Raw genomic sequence first — 26,270 nt, 5'->3', positions numbered from 1 at the left:
TTAAAAAAGAAAGGAAGGAAGGAAAGAAGAAAGAAAGAAAGAAAGAAAGAAGGAAGGAAAGAAGGAAGGAAGGAAGGGGGGAGGGAGGGGGGAGGGAGGAAGGAAGGAAGGAGGGAGGAAGGAAGGAAGGAAGGAAGGGAGGGAGGAAGGAAGGAAGGAAGGGAGGGAGGAAGGAAGGGAGGGAGGGAGGGAGGAAGGAAGGAAGGAAGGAAAGAAAGAAGGAAGGAAAGAAGGAAGGAAGGAGAGAGGGAGGGAGGAAGGAAGGAAGGAAGGAAGGAAGGAAGGAAGGAAGGAAGGAAGGGAGGGAGGAAGGAAGGAAGGAAGGAAGGAAAGAAGGAAGGAAGGAAGGAAGGAGGGAGGGAGGGAAGGAAAAGGTGTGATAGAAAGAAACAGTGGACCTGCATCATAGATCAACAGCTGTAAAGGACTTCAGAGGCCATCTAGTCCAATACCTTCATTTTACAGATAAAGAAACTGAGGCTCAGGGATATTAAGTGACTTAGCCAAGGTTATACAGGTACTAAGTATAAGTAACTGCTCTGGAAAATAACAGAGTAAGATGTTTGAAGCAAGGCCGGCTCCTTAAATACATCTTAAAAAACAACCAACAGAAATGTCAAGTAGTTGGTCAGGGGTGAAGGAATAGATCTGAAAAATTTGAAAGCAAAAATCAACCAAAATAGAAAACGAACAAAACGAAGAGTGCCAGCCAAATTTTAAAAAACACTATGGAGCGACTGAATTATCTAACGCACTAGGAGCAACACATATGGAAGAAGAAACAATGGATGACGTTTCAAAGAAGCATCCTCAAATGGCCAAATGCAACGTTCAAAGAAAACGAGCAAGATGAACACGGGTGAGGAAATCACAAGTCCTTCTGAAATCAGGCTTTCTGAGTCACCAGTGATCTCTTTGTGGCCAAATCTCATAATGGCTTGTTCTCAGTCCTCATTCTCTTTGGCTTTTCTGCAGTATTTGCTACTGTTGACCATCTTCTCCTCCAAGACACTGTCTCCTCTCTCTAGGTTTTCCTGGTCTTGCTCTCTCTTGGTTCTCCTCCCTGTGTGACCATTCTTTTTTAGTCTCATTTGCTGAATCATTATCCACCTTGCATCCATTAACTATAGGTGTACTCCAAGGCTCTATCCTCGGTCCTTTTCTTTTTTCTTTCTATATTCTGTCATTTGGCAGATCCATCTTATCATCTCTATGTAAGTGATTCACAAATCTATTTATTTATCTATCCAAACCTTCTCTGTCTCTGGAATTCCACATCACAAACAATTAGATGTCCCATTGCCATAGTGAACAAAAAACATTAAAAACTGAACTTGTCTTTCCCCCAAAATTATTATTTGTTGATTAATTGAAGTAAAAGAAGAGGTTGAAGTAAAAAAAAAAAACTATGAGAGGAACTGAGATTATGATTAAAAGATGCTGAAAATATGGCCTCAGACATTTACTAGTTGTGTGACCCTGGGCAAGTCACTTAACCCTAATTCCTTAGTTTTCTCATCTGTAAAAAATGAGCTGGAGATGGAAATGGCAAACCACTCCAGTATCTTTGCCAAGAACACCCCAAATGGAGCCATGAAGAGTTGGACCTGACTGAAACAAGAATAACAATATGGGGAGGAAATAATGCAGAAAGAAAATAGCCAATGTGGAAAGATAATACTTATTACAATAGCCAACACAGATCAACTGGGACAAATACCAATTTAGAAAATAATTGAATCATCCAAAGAATTGGAAAGAATGCAGGATCAAGTTGTAGACCTCAAAGATAGATCACAGTGCAACAAGTTTAGGAATGCTGACATCCCAGAAAATGTAGAGAAAATAAAGACTCTAAATGCTAAATTCTAGGATGTTCACTAAAACTTTCTAGAATCAGCCAAAACAGGTTGTGATATACAAAGGGAAAAAATCCATAGGACTTTGACAAAGATGGATCTTAGATTCAGTACTATTAGACACATTACAGCTGAACTCCAAGATTATAACATTAAAGAAAAACATCAAGCTGTCAGAAGAAACACAGAAATTTCCTACCAAAGAACATTCATCATATTGGACTTCACAATAAGGACAAAGGACTATTAAAAGACCTGGAATATAGCACAAACAAAATTAAAAAGCATGAATTTCTTCACTATCTACCCAATAAAACTCAGTATTTGTTTTGAGGCAGGCAATAAACATTCAAAAATCTACCAATTTAAAAATTTGCAGAAAGAAATATCCACTTCAAGGAAATCTTACAAAAATAGCTGAGTCTTTGGGCACCTTCAAAAGGACTTAAGACAATTCATACTTCTTAGATCAAGATAAATCATTTGCTAATGTAACCCATGTGTCAACTAAAGACAGACTAGGTTCAGTCTTGGAGACTTAACTGAAAATAGCATCATGGCTTGAGCCCCCACCCAGGAATCTACTCTTCGGAAACATTTGAATTCTACTTATTTCTGGGTTATTCTAGTTAGATCATCAGTTTGCAGCCAAGGCAGCCAGTGAAAGCAGAAACTTATTTATTACAAACAGATAAGAATATAAATGGAATCAGACCCAAGTCCGGTAGTCAGAAATAAATTGCTAATAGCGATAAGAATAATCTCTGCAATGTGGGTGGAGAAGGAGCATCTTTTGGGAAGACTGAATTGGTATCCCTTTTCAGCCTTGGTCCTCCTTGCTTCTTGCTTCTTGTGGGAGCATCATCCTTTCTGCATCCATCGCTCCTGCTCATCTGTACTGCCCATCCAGGTTGTCACAATTCCCATGGATCCTATCTTAAGCTCAGAAAGTCTGACAATGGGGTCCAATAGCCCGTTCCTCCACTGCTGCCACTGCTGCCCTCTCCTTCCCAGATGAGTTTCCTTAGCCGCTGGCCTGTGGTTTGCCTTCTTTCAAGAGCTCCCTGTCTGTTTGCTGCCTTTCTTCTATTCATCTTTAGCCTACGACATTCTGGGAAATAATCTCTGTAAAATGAGATTGGTTGAACTAGATGGCCACTGAGGGCCTTTCCAATTCTATCTTTTTTCTTTCTTTCTTTTTTTTCTTTGAAGCAATCAAGGATAAGTGACTTGTCCAGGGTCACACAGCTAGCCTAGATTTAAATTTAGGTCCTCCTGACTTTCAGGGTAGTGCTCTATCCACTGCACCACCTAGCTGCCCCATGATCTTTCTTTCTATTATCATCCTTCTTACCCTGGCTTCTTCCTACCATTGCAGGCTCCTTACACCTTAGTCCTCTCCACATGCTCTGTGATCTGGTGACAGTGGCCTCCTTACTATTCCTCATCCATCTCCCAACTCCAGTCATTCTCACCATCTCCCATGACCAGAACTCCCTCTCCCTTCTCATCTCCACTTCCTTCAAGTCTCAGCTAAATTCCCACCTTCTGTAAAAGCCTTTCCCAAGTCCTTTTTATTCTTAATATCTTCTCTCTGAGACCTACTCCCACTTTGTCCTGTACATATCTTGTTTATACATAGTTGTTTGCATATTGTCTCCTCCTCCACTTCTTGGACTGTGAGCTCTTTGAGAATAGAGACTGACCTTTGCCTTTTTTTTTTCTTTTTATCCCCAGCACTTAGCATAGTGTCTGGTACATGTTGTTCAGTTGTTTTTCAGTTGTGTTCAACTCTTCATGACCTCATTTGGGGTTTTCTTGGCAAAGATACTGGATTAGTTTGCCATTTCCTTCTCCAGCTGAAGAAACTGAGGCAAAGAGGGTTAAGTGACTTGTCCGATGTCACACAGCTTATAAGTGCCTGAGGCCAGATTTGAACTCAGGAAGATGAGCTTTCTGACTCCAGGCCAGCACTCTCTCCACGGTTATCACCTAGCTACACCTGGTACATAGTAAGTGCTTAATAAATGCTCATTGACTGCAACACTCACATATTTGGGCTCCTACCAAACTATTTGGATTTGACTGATATGAATCCTGTCCTTGCAAGAAGCTTGTCCTCCACCAACTCCTCTCATTTCAAAGAGAAACAATTTCCTTTAATCACTACCCTAACAATATGAGAGAAACAGAGGGGGGACAGGGAAAGGACGTGAGGAGAGAAAATAATGGGAGCAAAGTAAACCTAGAGTAAAGTGCTGTATTTGATAAAGGGGAGGATCAAGATGAAGATATCTATCTAGTCACCAAAATAGGATGGAAGAACCGAAGGGTAATTTGTCTGTTTGCTTGTTTGTTTGTTTATTTTGGAAAGGCAGTATGGCATAGCAGAAAGAGCACTGGAAGCGTTGCCTCTTCTTATGTGACCTTGGGTAAGTCACTTGACTTCCCTGGGCTTCAGTTCTTCATCTGTAAAAATGAAGGCGTGGGCCTAGATGTTCCCTGAAATTGCTTCCAGCTCTAAATCTATAATCCTATTAAATGATGCAAACTGAGATTAGCAGAACTGGATTCACATCCTCACACTGGCTACAACTATACATTAAAAAACAACAGCAAACCGCAGATCCTCATATGGAAATGAGAGACAGATCAAATTCATTTCTTCTTTTCTTTTTTTTTTTTTTGGCAAGGCAATCAGGGTTAACTGACTTGCGCAGGGTCGCACAACTAGTCTTCTTTGGTTTTCTGTTCACTTTCTTGGTTCTACTTTGCTGAATGTTAAAGGTTCTATGCAATATTTTGTTGTTTACTTTGCATTTTATTTGGTTGTCTTTATTGTTGGTGGCTTTTTAGTTCATCACAAATTTTTTAAAAGATAAGGATGCTCTACCTCTCTTGAAATATACCAACCCCCATCCCCACCCCACCCCCACTCAAGTCAGGATTTTGATTTTACCTGTGATGCCAATATCTGAGACTCACAATTACATGAGAGTCTACTGCTAATGTCATGCACTTACCCCTTGCTGCCACCCCACAGGGAGAAAGGCAACAATCTCTCCAGGAGAAGAGCCAGAAATATCCACCCTATACTTCAGGGTATGTCCATGAGATCAGGACCAGTCAACACTTGGTGTTGCTGCCTTGGTTCTGGAAAAGAACTCAAGCCAGCCTCTAATGTAAAGCAGCCTCTTGGCATCTCTCTCTCTCAGACTCTATTTCCCAGCTCCACAGCCAGCAGAGGGGATCTCAAATGCTTCATGCTGAATAGGGACCTGGTTTCCATCAGTCCTGGTGCCTTTGCCAGGCACTACCAAGTGAGGACTGTTTACTTTACCGCACAGAGGCAGAGCTGGGGTCTCAGACAAAGCCCCGAGGGTTAGTGATCCAGATCTTATACGTGCCCAAGAAATCTCTCTCCCGGGCACTATGGCCAAGGTAAGAGTGCCAACCCTGTGGGGAGGGAGAGACAGAGCCAAGGATAGAACCCACAGCGCCAAAGTCTCCAGCCTGCCTTGGAGTTTAGGGACTGTGAAAGCATCGTATGCTCAGCGGTTCGACAAGCTAGCGGTTCCATTCTTGAGGAGCATCTACTCTGCCTATACTGCAGCTGGCCATTCAGGTGCTTCCCTGGTTTCGCCCACACTGGCCTTTCTTAGCTGTCAAGAAGACAGGACCCTGGATAGAGTTCCCTGTCACAGCCAGCTGTGCCTCGTCTAAGAAAACCAAATCAAATCTTTAGAGCCTTAGCAGTTGTGACAGGTTAGTCACACTCAGGATGAGGTCTCTGTTTTGCTACCATTTCTCCATTCCTTGGTTTCATTTCTTTAACATCTCACAGTCAGCATGTCAGTGATATAATTTAGATAGAAATATATGATGGCTGACATTTATGTACCTTCTTAAGTTTTACAAAGCTCTTATTTTTGTATAGGTGTATGCGTGCATGTATGTGTGTATGTGTGTGTATGTACATACACATGCATAATACCCTCTTGCGTTATATTAAGAGAGGTATACTATCTAGGACCAGGGGAATGATGGTTCAACTGTACTCTGCTTTCCTAGTCAGGTCACATTTAGAATGTTCTGTGGGGCAGCTAGGTGATGCAGTGGATAGAGCACCAGGCCTAGAGTCAGAAAGCCCTGAATTCAGATCCAACCTCAGACACTTACTAACTGTGTGACCCTGGGCAAGTCACTTAATCCTGTTTGCCTCAGTTTCCTCATCTGTCAAATGAGCTGGAGAAGGAAATGACAAACCACTCCAGTATCCTTGCCAAGAAAACCCCAAATGGGGTCATGAAGAGTCAGACATGACTGAAAAATGACTGAATAACAACAACACTTTGCTTCCCTAGTTAGATCACATCTAGAATATTGTATTTGCTTTGGGATAGCACATTTTATGAAGGATGTTGAAAGCTGGAGAGTGTCCAGAGGAGGGTCACCTGAACGTTAGAAGTCCTTGATATCATGCCATATGAGAATAAATTGAAGCTATTAGGAAAGAGAAGACTCAGAGGGGACATGGTAGCTACTTCCAAGTACACTTGGGGTTAGATTTGCTCTGTTTGGCACAAGAGGGAAAAACTAGGAGTAATGGGGAAAAGTTACAAAGAGGTATATTCAAGATTGGGAGGAAAAATGCCTAACAATTTAGGCTGTCTCTGAAAAGGGGAGATGACTTCCCACCACCACCATCACCATTGGAGGAAATTAAGCATAAGCTGGATGACTATCAAGTGAAGATGTTGCAATGAATATGTGTAGATTGTGTTTGACACCCTCTGAGGTCCCCTTCAAAGCTGAAATTCTGTGATTTTGATTCTTGGCAATCATGTTTTCCATCTAGGGCTTCTTTGAGATGATTATCCTACCCAGATTACAAATCCTTCTTGCCAATTACTTTTCTTTTTTTTAATCTTCCTTTTTCTGTGATCATCTATTTTTTTAATTCATTAAATATTTCCCAATTACAGTTAAAAAATTTTTTAAATTCTTTTTTTAAAATTTAGAGTTCTAAATTCTTTCCCTCCCTCTCCCACTCATTGAGAAGGCAAGCAATATGACATTAATTTTACATGTGAAGTCATGCAAAACATAGCCAATTACTTTTCTATAGGAAAGCAACTAAGAGAATTCCCTGTACCCTTTTCCCCTACACACGTATCCTACTATATACTCTTCACATGAAGTCATTCAAACATGAACCCTCAGGGTACCTCCCACCAGCCCATCTAATCTCTCAAGCTCTTGCTATAGTCTGTTGGAATGACACTATTTTCTAGGTATGATCAGGTCTTTTTATTTTGTTCCCACATCAGCCCTCATCCATTCCAGATGTCTAACTCTAATTTTTCTCGGACCAGGCTCATTTGCAGAGTCTCCAACAGGGTAGGGAGAGTAAGGGAGGGCAAGAACTTGCTTTTAATAAGAGGACTGAACCCATCCAAAAGGATAGGGGAAGGTCCCAGTATTTGTCCCATCAGCTATAGACCAGGGGATAATGGAAAGAATGACCTAAACAACCATGTTTGGTTCCTTGGCAATCAGAGTAGAAAGCTTCTTATTTATTTGTTTATCTTCACTGGGGAGTCGAAAGTCCAGACCCAGAAGACCCAGTCCATGGATAGATAGGGAATGACTAAATCTGGTTGACTAAGGTTGTACTTGTCAGATTCTTGAGAAAAGTCATTCAGCAGACACCCTATCTGAGTGGTGCTTCCAAACTCTGTCCTTTTTCCTGAATATTCCAACTTTAGACTTAGGCGGGTTCATTCTTCGATTCCTGAGGGGTAACCCCTGCATTCCTCTGAACTGCTTCCCTCCAATCCATGACCAGGGTTCCATCATAATACCACACTACCGCCAAGCAATTGTGGTTTGGGGGGCAACACCTGAAGTCTTCCAAATCACTAGAGAGCTATCATGATATATCAATGTGGAGATGAGGTCAATGTGTCTATACCAAGAGCTGACTCTTAACAGTCTTCCTCTTTTTACACCCCTTCTTATTACAACCTGGAATTCCAGTCCATTCTTACCTTGACAGTGAGTGTGATTCAGTCTCTTGTATCCTTGCGGACATTCCACTTGACCATTTTCAATCACTGGGAAAGCTGGGGAGCGAGAAAATAGGCTTAATCAAGAATATTCAACATTGAATTCATGTTACACATCTGTTGTCATACATACTTAACTGTCTCTAAGACACTGTTTCTCTCCTGAGCTTTAGTCCCACATCTCTGACTGCCTGCTGGACATCTCCACCTGCTAGATATCTCCAACTCAATATATTAAAAATTGAATTAATTATGTGTCCCTCTAAACTGCAAGTCCTTAACCTAGGGTCCGAACATCATAGGTTGTTTTTTTGCGAGGCAATTGGGGTTAAGTGACTTGCCCAGGGTCACACAGCTAGTAAGTGTCAAGGGTCTGGTCTGAGACTGGATTTGAACTCAGGTCCTCCTGACTCCAGGGCTGGTGCTCTATCCACTGCGCCACCTAGTTGCCCTACTATATTTCAATATAATTTATTTCCTTTGTAATTCCATAAATTTTATTTTATGCATTTAAAAGCATGGATCCTTAAGAAGGGATCCATAGGCTGCCAAAAAGGTCCACATGAAAGTTAAGAACACCTGCCTGAAACTCACCTCTTCTCCTAACTTCTCTAGTTCTGTTGAGAGTTTCCCTATCCTTCCAGTCACCCAGGTTTGCAACCTCAGATTCATCTCCAACTCTTCACTCACCCTCAACCTCCCCCTGCGTCATATCCAGTCAATTGCCAAGTCGTGTCAGTTCTCCCTCAATATCTCTTGGACCTATTTCCCTCTCTTTGTGCATATCACAACCACCTTAATTCAGGTCCTCATAACCTCTCACCTGCATGGAACTGTAGAAAGAACATTGTCTCAGGGGTCAGAGGACTTGGGTTTAATTCCTAGCTCTGACATTTATTATCTGGGAGAGTCATTTAGCTTCCCTGGGTCTCAGTTTCCTCCACTGGAAAATGTGGAGGTTGGATTAGATGCCTTTGAGGACCATTCTGAATCTATGACCCTATGACTCTTTCAATAGTCTCTTAATTGGTCTTTCTGCAACCAGTTTCTCAGTGCTCCAACATCCTCCATCTATCTGCCAAACTGATGTTCCTAAATCACAGACTTGATCATGTATTCTCTGCTCAAAGAAACTCAATTACCCCATTGCCTCCAGGTTTAACGATAAACTCTCTTGTTTGGTTTTTAAAGACTTTTCCAATCTGGCTTCAGCCTGACTTCCTAGGCTGTCTATAGTTTACTCCCTTTCACAATCTCTACATTCCAACCAATTCTGAGGTACCACCTTACTCCTATCAGAAATAACAAATGCTGGAGGATTTGAGGGAAAAATAGGTACACTAATGAACTGTTGGTGGAGTTGAGAACTGACTCAACCATTCTGAGAGCTATTTGAAACTATGTCCAAAATGCTATAAAACTGTGTACGCTTTGACTCAGCAATACCACTACTAGGTCTGTACCCCAAAGAGATCAAAGAAAAAAGATAAGGACCTACACGTAGAAAAGTTTTTTTATAGTAGCTCTTTTTGCAGTGGCAAAGAATTGGAAACTGAGAGGATGCAAAGTAAAGTGAGAAGAACCAGGAAATAGTTGTACACAGTAACAGCAACATTGTAATGATGATCAACTGTGAAAGATTTAGCTACTCTGATCAATACAATGATCCAAGGCAATTCCAAAGGACTCATGATTTAAAAATGCTTTCTACCTCCATAGAGAGAACTGATGCAAATTGAAGTATAATATTCTCATTTTCTTTGTTTTTCTTGCTTTTTTTGGGAATATAGCTAATATGGAAAGATGATTTGCATGATTTTACATGTATAATTGAAATCATATTGCTTGCCTTATCAATGGGTGGGGGAGGGAAGGAGGAAGAGAATTTGGAACTAAAATTTTTGGAACTAAAAAATTTTTAATTTTTTTAATTTTTAATTTTTTGGTTAGGCAATGGGGTTAAGTGACTTGCCCAGGGTCACACAGCTAGTAAGTGTTATGTGTCTGAGACCGGATTTGAACTCAGGTCCTCCTGAATCCAAGGCCGGTGCTCTATCCACTGCACCACCTAGCTGCCCCAGAACTAAAAATTTTAAAGGAAAAGAATGTTTAAAAAATAATATTTTAAAAAAAGAGTCTGTTGTATGTTGAGCAGTGTCCTAGGAGAGATACTGAGTTCAGGTAAGATAGGATCCCTACCTTTATGGAGTTTACATTCTACAAGGGGAATAAGACACAAATAGATAACTATAATACATAATGTTATATGATAAGTATATCAGAAAAATGCAGAAGTGTTTAATAAGTATATAATACTTATTGTATATAATATTGTTTGTAAAATTATGTAATAAAATAGAATATTGCATGTAAAATTGCATGTAATAAGTATATTAGAAAAATACAGAATAAAGTTCTATGGGAGTCTAATGGGAAAGATCATTACCAATATGGGAGAACAGAGGAAGCATTTGAGTTGAGTTATAAAAAACGACTAGGAATTCTGGGAGAGGTAGTGTTGTATAATGGTTAGAGGGCTGGTATTAGAATCAGGAAGATTAAGTTCTATGCTCTGTCACACCTGGTTTTGTGACCCTGGGAAAGTAATGTAACCTCTCCAATTTGAAGTTGTTGACTTGACTACTAATGAAATCACAAATCTATAAATCTTCCCTAAAAAGAATTTAGCCAGCAAAGACAGAAGAAAAGGGCATTCCATGCATATGAAACCATATGAGCAAAGACACAGAGACAAGATGTGTATAGGATGTGGTCCTGTTTGGCAGGAGAAGAAGGTATGCATAGGGGAATAATATGAGACTAGACTTGATAGGTAGGGTCCCCAACTCTCACACTTACAGATCCCATCACCTAATCTTTCTAGTCCTTTCTCTTAGTTCTCAAGTCAGCTTCCAGGTAGGTCCATTTAAGTCACCAGACCTTCCTCTGTCCTTTTTCTCTTTGACTTTGTGATGCTGTCTCCTTCTTCCAGGACAAGGAAGAAAGAAGCATCTATGGATCACTATTTATTTTCTACCTGAGCACAAAAGAGTGCTGGTTTGAACCTTGTATGAAGGGACTGTCACCCTCACCTACCAGGATGATTATACTCTCAATAAAAAGGCTGAGTTGATTTGGGGAATGGAAAAGGTAGAGCAGGAGTAAAATGAATAAATAAATAAATAAATACAGTTAAATCTCAATTATCCAAGCTAATGAAAGGAAAAGAAGTGGGGCTAATTCCAAATAATGAATAATTGAAAAGATGTTTCTATTTGGCTTTAAGATACAATAAGAAAAGTTCACTCAGGAATGTACATATCAAAGCTCATCCCCTCAATGATAACTGAGTCTTTATTGCAGATAATATCAATATTTGCCCTTACTTTCACCTGACTGCCTCCAAAACTTTTGTTAAATTTGCTACTGCAGTACTCTTCCTACATAGCACAGGAACTATTCCCAGTGGGTAATTTATTCTTGTTAGAGAAAGGGGCTTGATCTTCCAATTATGGAAAGAGCTATGAATATCCAGCTCTGCCTTGGGAGAAGAAAGAAAAGAATGACCAAATGTTGCTTGGAGAACACACATTAATAGAATAATAGAGTTGCAGAGTTAGGAGATCATCTAAACAAACAGCACTGGTTTATAGCTAAGGAGATGGAATCCCAGGAAGATGAAGTAATTTACTCAAAGTCTCATGGCTAGTTAGTGGCAGGGACCTAGAATTCCAACCAGTGATCTCTCCACTATACCATGATGTCTTTCAGTGGTATTACTGACAATCTTTTCAAGGCAGTGTATATATACATACATACACATATACACACATATATATTATTAATACACAACAAATAAAATATATTATACTATATAACACTATAGTATATATTATAATATATTTATACATACATATATTTTTGTGTATTATATATCAATAAGTAGAATATCAATAGTAATCAAACTGAATTTGAGATTTTAATAGGAGCTCATGTTAGTAAAGCATTTAATAAGTACTTACTATATGCAAAGCACTGTGCTAAGTGCTGGGAATATAAATAGAAAAGTGAGACAATTCCTGGTCTCAAGAATCTCCCATTCTCAGGGCAGCTAGGTGGCTCAGTATATAGAGCACCGGCCCTAAAGTTAGGAGGACCTGAGTTCAAATCTGTCCTCAGACCAAACACTTGACACTTACTAGCTGTGTGACCCTGGGCAAGTCACTTAACCCCAATTACCTAAAAAAAAAAAAAAAGAACCTCCCATCCTGATGGAGGAGATAACACATATAGAAGGCTGACCCTTAGGATGCATTGGAAAAGCAGAGTTTAATGCCTTTTCTTTAATGTCAAAGTCACACAGAAAGCAGAAGGGCTTGGGGAATAGGTCATTTCATTCTGACTTCATAGATGGGACAAAAGGTTGCTAGGCAGGATGGAGGAAATAATTCAAGAAGAATACCAGGAAGAAAAAGATTTTAAGGTGGTGGAGAGGAATTGGAATCAGTATCAGGAAATTAGTGAGTATAAGAATGTAACACAGCCAGGCATGGTGGTATAGGATGGCAATCCCAGCTCCCAGGGAGGCTAACAGCAGGGTATCTCTTGAGCTTGGAAATTCTGAGCTGTATTAGGCTAGCCAATGAAGTGAGTGAGACATCAATATCATGAACCCCCAGGAGAAGGGGTCTGCCAGGTTGCCTACGAAGGGCCAAATTGACCCAAATTGGAAATGGAGCGAATCAAACTTCCCGGGAAAATCAGTAGTAGGAATAGATAAGTAGCCCTTGCACTTCCAACCTGGGAGAGATAGGGAGAGCAGGTATTTAAGAAAAAGAGAAAGATGGTGGAGAAAAGGCAGGGACTCACCTATCTACTTCCAAATTCTCCTCCAAACAACTTTAAAATAATGCCTCAAATTGATTTCTGGAGGGGTAGAACCAACTAAAGCTCAGGGTGGAACAATTTCCCAGCCCAAGACAACTTCAGAGGTTGGCAGAAAAGGTCTGTCTCAGCAGGGTAGTGGTCAGACCCCCCCCCCCCCAGCCCAGGCAGTATCAGAGTACCAGTAGAAGGCCTTGGAGACAGTTCATCAGCTGCAGCAGTAACTTCAGGAGCTCCCAAAACATAAACAGTAAGGGGGTTGTATAACTGGTCAGAAGGAAATTACAGGGGACTCTTTGTTGACATTGGGTGTAGGACTATGTTGCAATGACCATATGCAGTTCCATGTCACAGTCCCAGAGCTAAGAGGAGCACTAGCTCACTAGAGCTTGAGACCACAGAGGTGCAAAGGCCCTGATTACAGTCCCAAGGAGGAAAAGAATGCCTATGGTCACTCATAGACCAAAGCTCAGGCTAGGAGAGCAGTGACCACACCTTTCCTTAGATCATACCACCTTGGAAGAACTGAAAACTTGCAGACCCCAAGAAAAACCTCTGAATACATTAGCACAAAAAACCTGAGGCTAGGAATAGTGCCCCCTCTACCCTCAGAGCAGAGCCCAACTTTAATATGAAGATAAAAGTCAAGAAATAGACTGGAAAATTAGCAAATAACAACAACAAAAAAAAAACATAGAAAGTTACTATGGTGCCAGGGAAGATCAAGCCACAAACTCAGAAGAAGACAATGAAGTCAAAATAGCCATATGCAAAGCTTCAAAGAAAAATGTGAATTGGTCACAGGCCCCAAAAGAATTCCTAGGAGAGCTTAAAAAAAAAAGATTTTAACTCTCAAATCAGAGCTATAGAAGAAAAAATGGGGGGGGATGAGAGTGATGCAAGAAAATTATGAAAAGAGAGTCAACAACTTGATAAAGGAGGCACAAAAAATACTAAAAAAAAAAAAGTAACACCTTAAAAAACAGAATTGGCCAAATGGTAAAAGAGGCACAAAAATCCATTGAAGAAAATAATTTCTCAAAAATTAGAATTGGGCAAATGGAAGCTAATGATTCCATGAGACATCAAGAAACAATAAAACAAAATCAAAAGAACAAAAAATAGAAGAAAATGTGGAATGTATCATCTGAAAAACAACTGACCTGGAAAATAGATCAAGGAAAGCTAATTTAAGAATTATTGAAATACCTGAAAGCCATAATAAAAAAAAGGGGGCTTAGATACCATCTTTCAAGAAATTATCAAAGAAAACAGCCCAGACATCCCAAAATCAGAGGGTAAAATAAAAATTGAAAGAATTCACTCATCATCTCCTGAAAGAGATAAAAACTCCCAGGAATATTATAGCCAAATTCCAGAGCTCCCAGGTCAAGGAAAAATATTGCAAGCTGTCAGAAAAAAAATAATATTCAAATGTTATGGAGCCACAGTCAACATTTAGCAGCTTCTATACTAAAGAATTGGAAGGCTTGGAATGTGATATTCCAGAAAGCAAAAGAGCTAGGATTACAACCAAGAATAACTTGCCCAGGAAAACTGAGTATAATCCTTTGGGGGTGGGAAGCAGATAGATATTCAATGAAATAGAGGACTTTCAAGCATTACTGATAAAAAGAACAGAACTGAATAGAAAAATTGACTTTCAAATGCAAAACTCAAGAGAAGCATAAAGAAGGTAAACATGAAAGAGAAATTATAAGGGATTCAATAAGGCTAAACTGTTCACATTCCTACATGGCAAGATGATACTTGTAACTCCTAAGAACTTTGTCATTATTAGGACAGTTAGAGGGAGTATCCGCAGACATAGGACATAGATGTGAATTGATTATGATAGGATGATTTAAAAATAAAATAAAGGAGTTGAGAAAGAGGGATATACTGAAATATGGGGGAGGGAGAGGTAAAATGGGGTAAATAATCTCACATAAAACAAACATGAAAGGACGAGCTTTTACAGTGGAGGGAGTGGCAGGTAATGCTTGAGCCTTACTCTCATTGGAATTGGCCCAAAGAGTCAATAACATACTCACTCAGCTGTGTATAGAAATCTATCTTGCCCTACAGGAAAGTAGGAGGGGAGGGGGATAAGAGAAGATTGGGTGATAGAAAAGAGGGCTGTTGGGGGAGGTGGTGCTCAGAAACAAAACAGACTTATAAGGAGGGACAGGGTAGAAGGAGAGAGAGAGAGAGAGAAGGAAGGATAAACAGGGGGAATAATAGGATAGAGAGTAATATATAGTTAGTAATCATAACTATGAATGTAGTAATCATAACTATGAGTGTGAATGGGACGAACTTACCCATAAAATGGAAGTAGATAGCAGAGTGGATCTGACAATATGTTGTTTAATAAGAAATACACTTGAAAAAGAGTGACACACAGAGTAAAAATAAGAGGCTGGAGCAGAATCTATTATGCTTCAGCTGATATTAAAAAAAAGCAGGGACAGCCATCATGATCTCAGACAAGTAAAAAATAAATCTAATTAAAAGAGATAAGTAGGAAAACTACATTTTGCTAAAATGTATCATAGACACAGTGAAGCAATATCAAAATGAAACATATATGCACCAAATGGCATAGCATCCAAAGTCTTAAAAGAAAAAATTAAATGAGTTATAGGAAGAAATAGACAACAGAACTATACTACTAGGGAACCTCAGTTTTCCCCTCTCAGAACCAACAAATCTAACCCAAAAATAAACAAGAAGTTAATATGAATAGAATTTTAGAAACATTAGCTATGACAGACCTCTGAGAAAACTGAATGGGAATAGAAAGGAATATATCTTTTTCTCAGTGGTATATGGCACCCACACAAAAATTGAGGGCATATGAAAACTTCACAAACAAATGCAAAAAGAGAAATAGTAAATGGATTCTTTTCAAAGCATAAGACAATAAAAATTACATTCAATAAAAAGGCCATGGAAACAGATTAAAAATTAATTTGAAACTAAATAATTTAATTTTAAAGAATGAGTGGGTCAAAGAACAAATCATAGAAACAATAAATAATTTCATTAAAGAGACTGCCAACAATGAGACAACATACTAAAATTTATGGGATGCAGCCAAAGCAGTACTTAGAGGAGAATTTATATCTCTAAACACTTAACATCAATAAAATAGAGAAAGAGCAGATCAATGAATTGGGCATGCAACTTAAAAAAAAAACAACTAGGAAAAGTTAAAAATCCCCAATTAAACATCAAGTTAGAAATCCTAAAAAACCAAAGCAGAGATTAATAAAATTTAAAGAAAGTAAACCATTGAATTAATAAATAAAACTAGGAGTTGGTTTTGTGAAAAAAAAGTCAATAAAATAGATGTCATTGGTTAATTTGAATAAAAAAAGAAGAAAACCAAATCACCAATACCAAATATGGAAAAGGTAAATTCATTGCCAGTGAAGGTGGAATTAAAGCAAGTATTAGGAGCTATTTTGCCCAATTATATGCCAATAAATCTGACAATCTAAGTGAAGTGGATGAATAGTTACAAAAATATAAATTGCCAAACTAACAGATGAGGAAACAGAATGCTTAAATAATCCCATCTTAGAAAAAAGAAATTAAACAAGTCACAAATGAGCTCCCTCAGAAAAAATCCCCAGAACAGATCAATTCATAATGAATTCTACCAAACATTGAAAGAACAATTAATTCCAAGGCTATATAAACTATTTGGGAAAATAGGTAAAGACAGAGTCCTACCAAATTCCTTTTATGACATAAAGGTGGTGCTGATGCCTAACTAGGAAGAGCTAAAACAGAGAAAGAAAACCATAGACAAATTTCCCTAGAGAATATTGATGCAAACTTTTAAAATAAAATACTAGCAAGGACATTACAACAATATATCACAAAGATCATATACTATGACCAGATGGGATTTAAATCAGGAATGCAGGGTTGGTTCAATATTAGGAAAACTTAGCATAATTGACCATATCAATAACAACAACACAAAAATCATATGATTATTTCAATAGATGCAGAAAAATCTTTTGACAAAATACAATAATTATTTCTATTAAAAATACTGGAAAGCATAGGGCTAAATGTAGTTTTCCTTAAAGTGATAAGTAGTATCTATTTAAAACTTTCAGCAAGCCTTATCTATAACTGGGATAAGCTAGAAGCCCTCCCAATAAGATCAGAGATGAAGTAAGGAATGTCCATTATTACCACCATTATTCAATGATGTACTAGAAATGCTAGCTACAGCAATTAGAGAAGAAAAATAAATGGAAGGAATTAGAATAAGAGATGAAGAAACAAAACTATCACTCTTCGCAGATAATATGATGGTATACTTAGAGAATCCTAGAGAATCAACTAAAAAGCTAGTGGAAATAATTAACAACTTTAGCAAAGTTGTAGGATATAAAATAAATCCACATAAATCATCTGTGTTTCTACATACTATCAACAAAACTCAATAAGAAGAGATAGAAAGAGAAATTCTATTTAAAATAACTGTAGACAATATAAAATACTTGAGAGTCTACCTGTCAAGACATTTAGAACAAAATGAACAAAAGTACAGAACATTTTTTATACAAATAAAATCAGATCTAAATAATTGGAAAAATATTAATTGCTCATGGGTAGGCAGAGCCAATATAACAAAAATGACAATTCTACTTAATTTATTTATTCAGTGTCATACCAACCAAACTACCAAAAAATTATTTAATGTTGGAGGGGTTGTAGAAAGATAGGAACATAAGTACATTATGGGTGGAACTGTGAATCAGTATAACTATTTTGAGAATCAGTTGGAATTATGCATATAAGGTGACTAAAATTTTCATACCAAAAGAATCCAGAGATTCCATTATTACTCTTATACCCCTGGGAGGCCATTGATAAAAAGAAGGTTCTCATATACAACACAATATTTATAGCAGTACTTTTCTGTGATAACAAAGAATTGGAAACAAAGTAAATGCCCATCAATTGGGGAATGGCTAAACAAATTTTGATACGTGCATATCATTGAATATTATTGTGCTAGCTACAGAGGCGGCTAGGTGGGTGCAGTGGACAGAGTACTGGCCCTAAAGCAAGAAGACCTGACTTCAAATTCAGCCTCAGACACTTAATAGCTATGTGATCCTAAGCAAGTCGTCTTACCTCTCTCAAGTTCACTTTTCTCAACGGTAAAATGGGGATAATAATATTGCCTACCTCCTGGGGTTGTTGTGAAGATCAAATGAGTTAATATTTGTAAAGCATTTAGCATAGTGCCTGATATATAGTAGGTATTTAATAAATGCTTGTTCCCTTCTCCCTTTCCCCTTGTGCCACAAGAAATGATGAATGTAATGAATGCAGAGAAGCTTGGGAAGATCTACATGAACTGATGTAGAATGAGGTAAGCAGAAACACGAAGACAATAGACACATTGAATACAACAGCATAAATGGAAAGAACAACCACACACACACACAATCAAAAGAGAATGTTGCAATTGCAAAGAATAAGTAAGGCTCAAATGAAAAGATGTTAGAAGACACTCTCACCCCATCCATTCTCAGAAGTGGAAGGCCCACAAATGTTGCACGTATTTTCAGACTTTATTAGTTATGCTGATTTTTTTCTTTTTTGTCTTAAAATACTATTTGTTATAATATAGGGGATGGGGTACTGGGGATAATTATGATACATCAGCAAAAACTTTTTTTAAAGAAGCTGTTATCAGAGCAGGATTTATTTCTCTGAACCATACTTTAAGGTACCAGATATTAGCTAGGGATTGAATGACTCTCCTGAGGACTTGGAAGAATACATTTGACCAGAAACATGCAAACTTGATCAAGAGCCTTAAGAAGAGAGGGAGGGATGCTATAAATCCAGATATCACAACAGAGAAAGAACAAACAATAACTCACAGCTATGTGAGTACTTCATAATTTACAAAGTGCCTGTCTAACAATAACCCTGTGAGACTGAGCAAATCTTATCCTCCCCCTGTTACAAGTGAGGAAACAAAGGCCAAGAGAGGTTAAGGAACTTGTCTACAATCACAAAACTGGTAAAGTTCCAAAGCCAGGATGCAAAGCCAGGTTTCTTTGCGTCCAAGTGCAGGCCTCTTTCCAACATGTTCTGCTCCCTCCCAACAGCTGTAGAGGAGATGCCCAGTAGTTCATAGAAAATAAGTGCATAGGGTTGGGAACAAGACTTATGGTCTCAGATGCCTATATATTAATGAGAATATATTAACATGCACATTAACACACTAACATATGTATACTACTACATTAATATATATATGATAAGATGCTAACATGTATTATTGATATGCATGTGACTATACACTAATAGGCATAAGAGAGCAATTGGCCTTGAGATTTTAACAGAAGGAAATAAATGCTATATTCTAGGTAAGGCTTGATGGGATGGGCCAAATATTTGTCACATGGCAGTGGAAGGATCTTCTCCAGTTGGACGGGTTCTTTTGTAGCATATAGAAATAGTACTGGCCTATGAACCAGGAGAACTCAGTTCTGGACCCAGATCTGTTATCTAGGAACAGCCTTGCTATGTTATCTTGTATAAGTCACTTTGTCTCCATTTCCTTATCTGTTCAAAGAAGGAATAGGACCAATCAATGGTCATACAGCTACTATAGAACAAAAATAGTTACGCCCCTTTCCTAACATTAGGTTGGGGCAACTAGGTGGTACAGTGGATAGAGTGCCAGGTCTGGAGTCAGGAAGACTCATCTTCCTGAGGTCAAATCTGGCTTCAGACACTCACAAGCCATGTGACCTCAGGCAAGTCACTCAACCCTGTTTGCCTCAGTTTCCTCATCTGCAAAATGAGCTGGAGAAGGAAATGGCAGACCACCCCAGCATCTTTGCCAAGAAAACCCCAAATGGGAGTCACTAAGAGTTGGACACAACTGGAACAACTGAATATAATGACATTGGGTACCATTAGAGTAAGGAAGCAATCATATGCATGAGTAATCCATAATGATTACACCTAAGTGGGTAATTGTGCCATACTTAAAAATCCATTGCATCCATGACAAGCGCAGAATGGGCAGATGGCAGCTTACTCATGCCTTCTCATCCTATGCAACTCTTGACCATGTTCTTTCATAAATCTTCCAAAGAAGTTCTGTCTGGAACATTGGAGTATGTTTTCTACTGAGTTTTCTACTATTACCTGGACACCAGAGCAACACTTGGACTGTATCTGTCCATGACATGACTGACATATTTCCTCTTCCCAAATGGTTCCTTTTTTGTGGCAGCCGACTCTTCTGAACTTCCACTCTCTCACCACTGCATGGCTTTCTACAGCTTTCCTACCTTCCGTTCCATATAGCTTCCTATAGCTCCCCGTCTTCCATGTCCATGCTTATTTCTCTTCTCATCTGGAGCTGGGCTCCTCGTAAAGTCCCTTTTCCTGGACTGACTGAACTGACTTTTAAAGATCACCCTGAGGCATGGCTTATCATTCTTTTTCTTGTGTTGCTTCCTTTCTGACTCCCCTAAGACACTAATTTTTACCTCATTATGGGATCACCTGGTGACACTTCTCTTACAGCTAGCTCACTGCCTTCTTGTCCTCCTTTTTCTGATATTAGGTCCCAGACTTACAAAGACTACTCCATTACATTCGTAAACCAATGTAGAAATCCACAGACCTGAGTAAGGCAACAACATGTGCCGCACCTGGGTTAGATAGGATAAAAGGAGATAGAGACAGACGTGAACTTAATATGTGATTATACCATATACCACCAGGACAGAGGGAAAACATAGATTATGAGCTTCTGACACATCACAAAACTATCAGGGATGGGGCAGCTAGGTGGCACAGTGGATACAGCACTGGTCCCAGAGTCAGGACCTGAGTTCAAATCCGGCCTCAGACCAAACACTTGACACTTACTAGCTGTGTGACCCTGGGCAAGTCACTTAACCCCAATTGCTTCACACACACACAAAAGAAAAGAAAACTAGCAGAGATGCAAATAGGTGGAGCACTTGAATTCCCCAAACACATAATATAAATCTCATTCTGTTTAAAAACAGAGCATGAAATGGTTCCAGAGGTATAGGGGCTACTCAAAATAAAATCCCAACTATGTAGTTGTGAATGCTTCTGAACAGCTGGAGAAAGGAGAAGCATTTGATGAGGCTGATGTGGCTTCACAGTCTCCAAGGAACTCACATTTGGAAATGAAATGTACAAAAGACAGAAGCAAGAACACACGTCAAAGTAAGATATAAGAGAATGATATGGACCTATAAGAATGGCGTCAGGAACACTAAAGCCCAGATGGATCCTCTCACGAAAAATAAGCACACACACAAAAAGGCTTGAAAGTTATGTTTAGGTTGAAAAAAAAACACTAGGCCCACTATTTGGGGTAAATGATTATTACTTTATGGTAGAAAGAAAGACATGCTAACTAAAAAAAAAATTTTTTTTTGAGGGAATTAGGGTTAAATGACTTGCCCAGGGTCACATAGCTAGTAAGCGTCTGAAGCTGGATTTGAACTCAGGTCCTCCTGGCTCCAGAGTCAGTGCTCTATCCACTGGGCCACCTAGCTGCCCATGCTAATTTTATTTCCACTTTTTTTTTTTTTAAGAAAAATGGTCTTCCTCTGCTTAGCTTTTAAAACAATTCATAAGTTGCCCCCTTCCTACCTGTCCAGTCTTCTTATACTTCACTCCCCTCTGCACATACTCTGTGATCCAGGGGTACTAGTCTTCTTGCATAAGACATTTTATCTCCAGATTCCACATCTGGAATTCTCTATCTTCTCATCCCTTCCTCATGGTTCCCCTGGCTTCCTTCAAGTCTCAGTTAAAAATCCAACTTTCTGCATTAAACCTTTTGTGGTCCCCTTCAATGATAATGCCTTTCTTCTGAGATTATCTCTGATTATCCAGTATTTATCTTGTTTGCAGATTGAAGCATACTTTTTTTAACTTTATTTTTCTTGGTTTCTGTGTGTTTTCTTTTGCAACATGGCTAATAAGGAAATATGTTTTGCATGACTTCACATGTATAATCGATATCATATTGCTTGCCTTCTTGGTGGGGAGGGGTAGAAGAGAGGGAGAGAATTTGGAACTCAAATTTTTTAAAAATGGATGTTAAAAGTTTTTTTTTTAACATATAATTGAGAAATATTTGACAAAATAAAAAAATGGAGAGCTTGACATCAATCCCAAGTAAAATCGTAGAACAAATCACTAAAACAGCCATGCATAAGTATTTGAAGAGGAAATTAGTGATCATTAGGCATCAGCATGGTTTCACAATTCCTGCCAAATCAACTTGAAGTACTTTTATTTTTTGTTGTTTTGACAGAGCAAGTTGTCTGCTATGTCTGGGTTATGTAACAGACATAATATTTCTTTACCAACTTTCATTTTATTTTTGAATGTTTTATTCATGTTCTTTTCTAAAAATCACTCTCATTTCCCAATGATCCCTACCCCCAAAGAATTTTTCTTTGTAAAAGTTAAGTATAGTCAAGCGCAAAAATCAACATATTGACCACGTCTGGAAATGTATGCCTTGTTCTTCACCTATTGTCCACCACCTCTCTGCCAAGAAATGGGTAACATGTTTCACAATCAATCCCCTGAATTCACAATTGGTCATTGCATTGATCAGAGTTGTGAAATTTTCCACTGATGCTTTCTTTTACATTATTATGTTCATTGTATGGACTGTTTTCCAGGTTCCTTTTACTTTTGTTGTTGTTGTTGTTGAATTGTTTCAGTTGTGTTCCCATTTGTATTTTTTGGCAGAGATACTAGATTGGTTTGCCATTTCCTTCTCCAGTTCATTTTATAGATGAGAAAACTGAGGCAATCAGTGTTAAGTGACTTGTCCAGGGTCACACAGCCAGCAAGTATCTGAGGATGTATTTGAGCTCAAGAAGAAGAGTCTTTCTGATTCTAGGCCTGGCACTCTACCAACTACACCTCCTAGCTGCCTTCCTTTTACTTTACTCTCTATTACTTCATACAAGCCTTCTCAAGTTTCTCTGAATTCTTCAAATTCATCTTTTCTTTCTATCTTCCTCTTCCTTTCTTCTTTCCTTCCTTTCTTCTTCTCTTTCTTTCTTTCTTCTTCTTCTCCTCCTCCTTCTTCTTCTCCTTCTTCTTCTTCTTCTTCTTCTTCTTCTTCTCCTCCTCCTCCTCCTCCTCCTTCTCTCTCTCTCTGATTCTCCTTTCTGCATTTCTCTGAGTCTCTTCTCCCCTCCCTCTCCCTTGCTCTGTCTCTGTTGCCCTCCTTTCTGAATTTCTCTCTTCTCTCACTTCTCTTCTCTTCCCTTCTCTTCTTCCCCTCTCCGTCTCTCTCCCTTTTTTCCCCCACCCCTCTCTCATCTGTGATTTTATTGGTATAGGGAATGCTAGATAGATATCTCTTCTGCACTTAAAGTTTTAGAGAGTTGCCTGGGACACTGAGAGGTTAAGTACTTACCCAAGCTCACACAGCCAGTAATGTCAGAGACAGGATTTAAACCCAGATCTTCCTGACTCCAAAGTCACCTGTCTACCCACCCTGCATCACTACCTCTTCATCACTTGTTATGGCACAATAATATTCCATGATACTCCTATACCACTACTTGTTCAGCCACTTCCCAATCAATGGGCGTCCACTCTCACTCTAGATCTCTTTTACTACTCAAAAGGGCACATATGTGTAGAGGACCTTGCCCCTCTATCTTTCCCTCTGCTTTTGATCTCCTTGGGATATGTCTAGTCGTGGTTTCACTGAGTCAAAGGGAATGTAGAGTTTCATGGATATTTTAGTATCATTTCAAATTGTTTTCCAGAATGGTTGTACCAATTCGCAGCTCCACCAACAGTACATTAGTGTTTATATTTTCCCATGACCCATCTCCGTTTTGATGAATGGATCAAAGGACCGTAGAATCTCAGAGTTGGAAGGGACCTCAGAGGCCAATGAACCCAGCCCACAGCTGAACAAGAATTCCTTCTACAAGTCTTCCAGCAACTGGTCAAACAGCTTTTGTTACTCTTCCAGTAAAGGGAAACCCTCCACATCCAAGGTAGCCTATTCCACTTTTGGATAGTTTTAATTGTTAAGAAGATTGTCTTTATATTAATATTAATGTTAATTAAATTAATTTTCATTAATATTAATTTTCTTTATATTAATCCTAAACTTGCCTCTCAGAAACTTCCATCCATCGTTCCTAGTTCTTCCCTCTGAAACCAGATTCAATTCTCCTCTTTCTTCCCCATTATAGCCCTTTATGTATATCCTAAGTCTTCTGTTTTCCAGGTTAAACGTCATCAGTTCCTTTAACGGATCCTCACATGACAGGATAATATACTCATTGTTCAGTCATTCTTTTGGTCATGTTTGATTCTTGGTGCCCCCATTTGGGGTTTTCTTGGCAAGGATACTGGAGTGGTTTGCCATTTCTTTCTACACTTCATTTTACAGATGAGGAAACTGAGGCAAATAGGGTTAAGTGACTTGCCCAGGGTCACACAGCTAGTAAGTATCTGAGGCTAGATTTGAACTCAGTCTTGCTGATTCAAGGCCCAGCAAAGTGACTTGCCCAGGGTCACAAAGATAGTAAGGGTCTGAGGCTAGGTTTGAACTCAGGAAGAGAAGTCTTTTTGACTCCAGGCCCAGCACTCTATCCACTGAGTCATCTAGCTGGCCCATGATATACTTAGGCGGCTTCAAAACTGATTGAATGACTAGACCTAAAGTAGTCATTAATGATTCAATGTCTGCATGCAAAGAGAGCTCTAGTGGAGGGCCTAGAGATTTGTGCTTGCTCCTGTACACTGGTTGCCTTCCTCTGGTTATTCTAGAGCTTATAATTTTTGTTGCTAAAAGATGGAGCCCGGAACTGAAAAAAAAAAACAAACCACTATAGATATGATCTGACCAGGGCAGAGTACATATGGACTCTTACTTCCCTGTCCTAGACACTATGCCTCCCTTAATACAATCTAAGATCACATTAGCTTTTTTGGCTGTCATATGGATCCTGTTTATCCGTATTGAAATTGTGATCTACCAACACTCTTAGATCTTTTTTCAGATTAACTATTATCTAGTCATAACAACTAAGTGGCACAGTGGATAGAGCGACAGTCCTGGAGTCAGGGAGACTCATCTCCCCGAGTTTAAATCTGGCCTCAGACTCTGTGTGACCCTGGGCAAGTCATTCACTGTTTGCTTCAGTTTCTTCATCTGTAAAATGGGCTAGAGAAGGAAATGGCAAACCACTCCAGTATCTTTGCCAAGAAAACCCTTAATGGGTTCACAAAGAGTCAGACACAATTGAGAAATGATGGAATAACAACAACATTATCTGGTTGTGCCTCCCCCATTTTGTACTCGTGGAATTTATTTTTTGGAATCCATGTGTAAGATTTTACATTTTTATTTATTAAATTTCATCTTCAAATATTTGACTAAATATTTTAGTTTGTCAAGATATTTTTGAATACTGTCATCCAACATGTGAATGATTCCTCCCAATTTTTTAATCATCTGAAAATCTGATAAGCATGCCAACCAGGCCTTTATCCAAGTCACTGACAAAAATATTAGAGTACAGGGCCAAGCATAAATTTCTAGAGCTCTCCACTGGAGATTTATTTCCATGTTGACATTGAATCATTAATGACCAGTCAGTCGATCAGTTTCAGTTTTGAATGCACCTAAATGTATTATCATTAGCCCATCTCTTCCACAAAAATAGTGTAAGAGTTTTTGTCAGGCTTCAATCTCTATATATGCTCTCTACAGTATTTCTCAGATCTATCATTATGTAGTTCTTAAAAAATAAAATGAGGGGCAACCAGGTGGCACAGTGGATAGAATGCTAGGCCTGGAATAAGTTCAAATCTGGCCTCAGACACTTACTAGCTATGTGACCCTGGGCAAGTCACTTAACTCTGTTTGCCTCAGTTTCTTCATCTATAAAATGAACTGGTGAAGGAAATGGCAAACCATTCCAGGATCTCTGCCAAGAAAACTCTAAATAGGGTCACAAAGAGTCAGACAAGACTGAAATGACTGAACAACAACAACAATAAAATGAGGTTAGTTTGACATGACCTATTCTTGGGAAGTCACGCCGGCTCTTTGTTGATCGACGTTTCTTTTTCTAGGTGCTTGGTAACCATCCCTTTAATGACACATTCTAAAATTTTGCCAGAATTAAAGTCAAGCTCACTGACCTATCATTTGCAGACTTCATTACCTTCCTTTTTTGAGAATTGGGACATTTGCCCTCCCCTAATCCTGTGACATCTCTCTCATTCTCCAGAATTTTACAAAATTCTCAGTCCTTCAAAGATCACTAACAGTCACTCCACCATTTTGTCCCTTCTTTCAGTACTGGATGAATCACTGAAACCCCAATCAATGTTTAAAGGACAAAGAAGC

At 38.9% G+C, this 26,270-nt stretch overlaps 1 protein-coding gene across 1 annotated transcript in view; it reads right to left on the bottom strand.

The window, feature by feature from the left end:
• LTBP2 (latent transforming growth factor beta binding protein 2) overlaps positions 1-26,270 on the bottom strand; it is a 186,213-nt gene that overhangs the window by 49,071 nt on the left and 110,872 nt on the right. The window contains exon 9 of the mRNA XM_027844768.1: positions 7,910-7,984. Coding sequence (XP_027700569.1) covers positions 7,910-7,984 — 75 coding nt within the window. The remainder of the gene's footprint in view (positions 1-7,909; positions 7,985-26,270) is intronic.

This window comes from Vombatus ursinus, unplaced genomic scaffold (assembly GCF_900497805.2).
Source record: "Vombatus ursinus unplaced genomic scaffold, bare-nosed wombat genome assembly UNPS02014945.1, whole genome shotgun sequence".
Taxonomy (NCBI): domain Eukaryota; kingdom Metazoa; phylum Chordata; class Mammalia; order Diprotodontia; family Vombatidae; genus Vombatus; species Vombatus ursinus.
The sequence above is the reverse complement of the archived record's forward strand: the minus strand, read 5'-3'. Positions and strand labels throughout refer to the sequence as shown.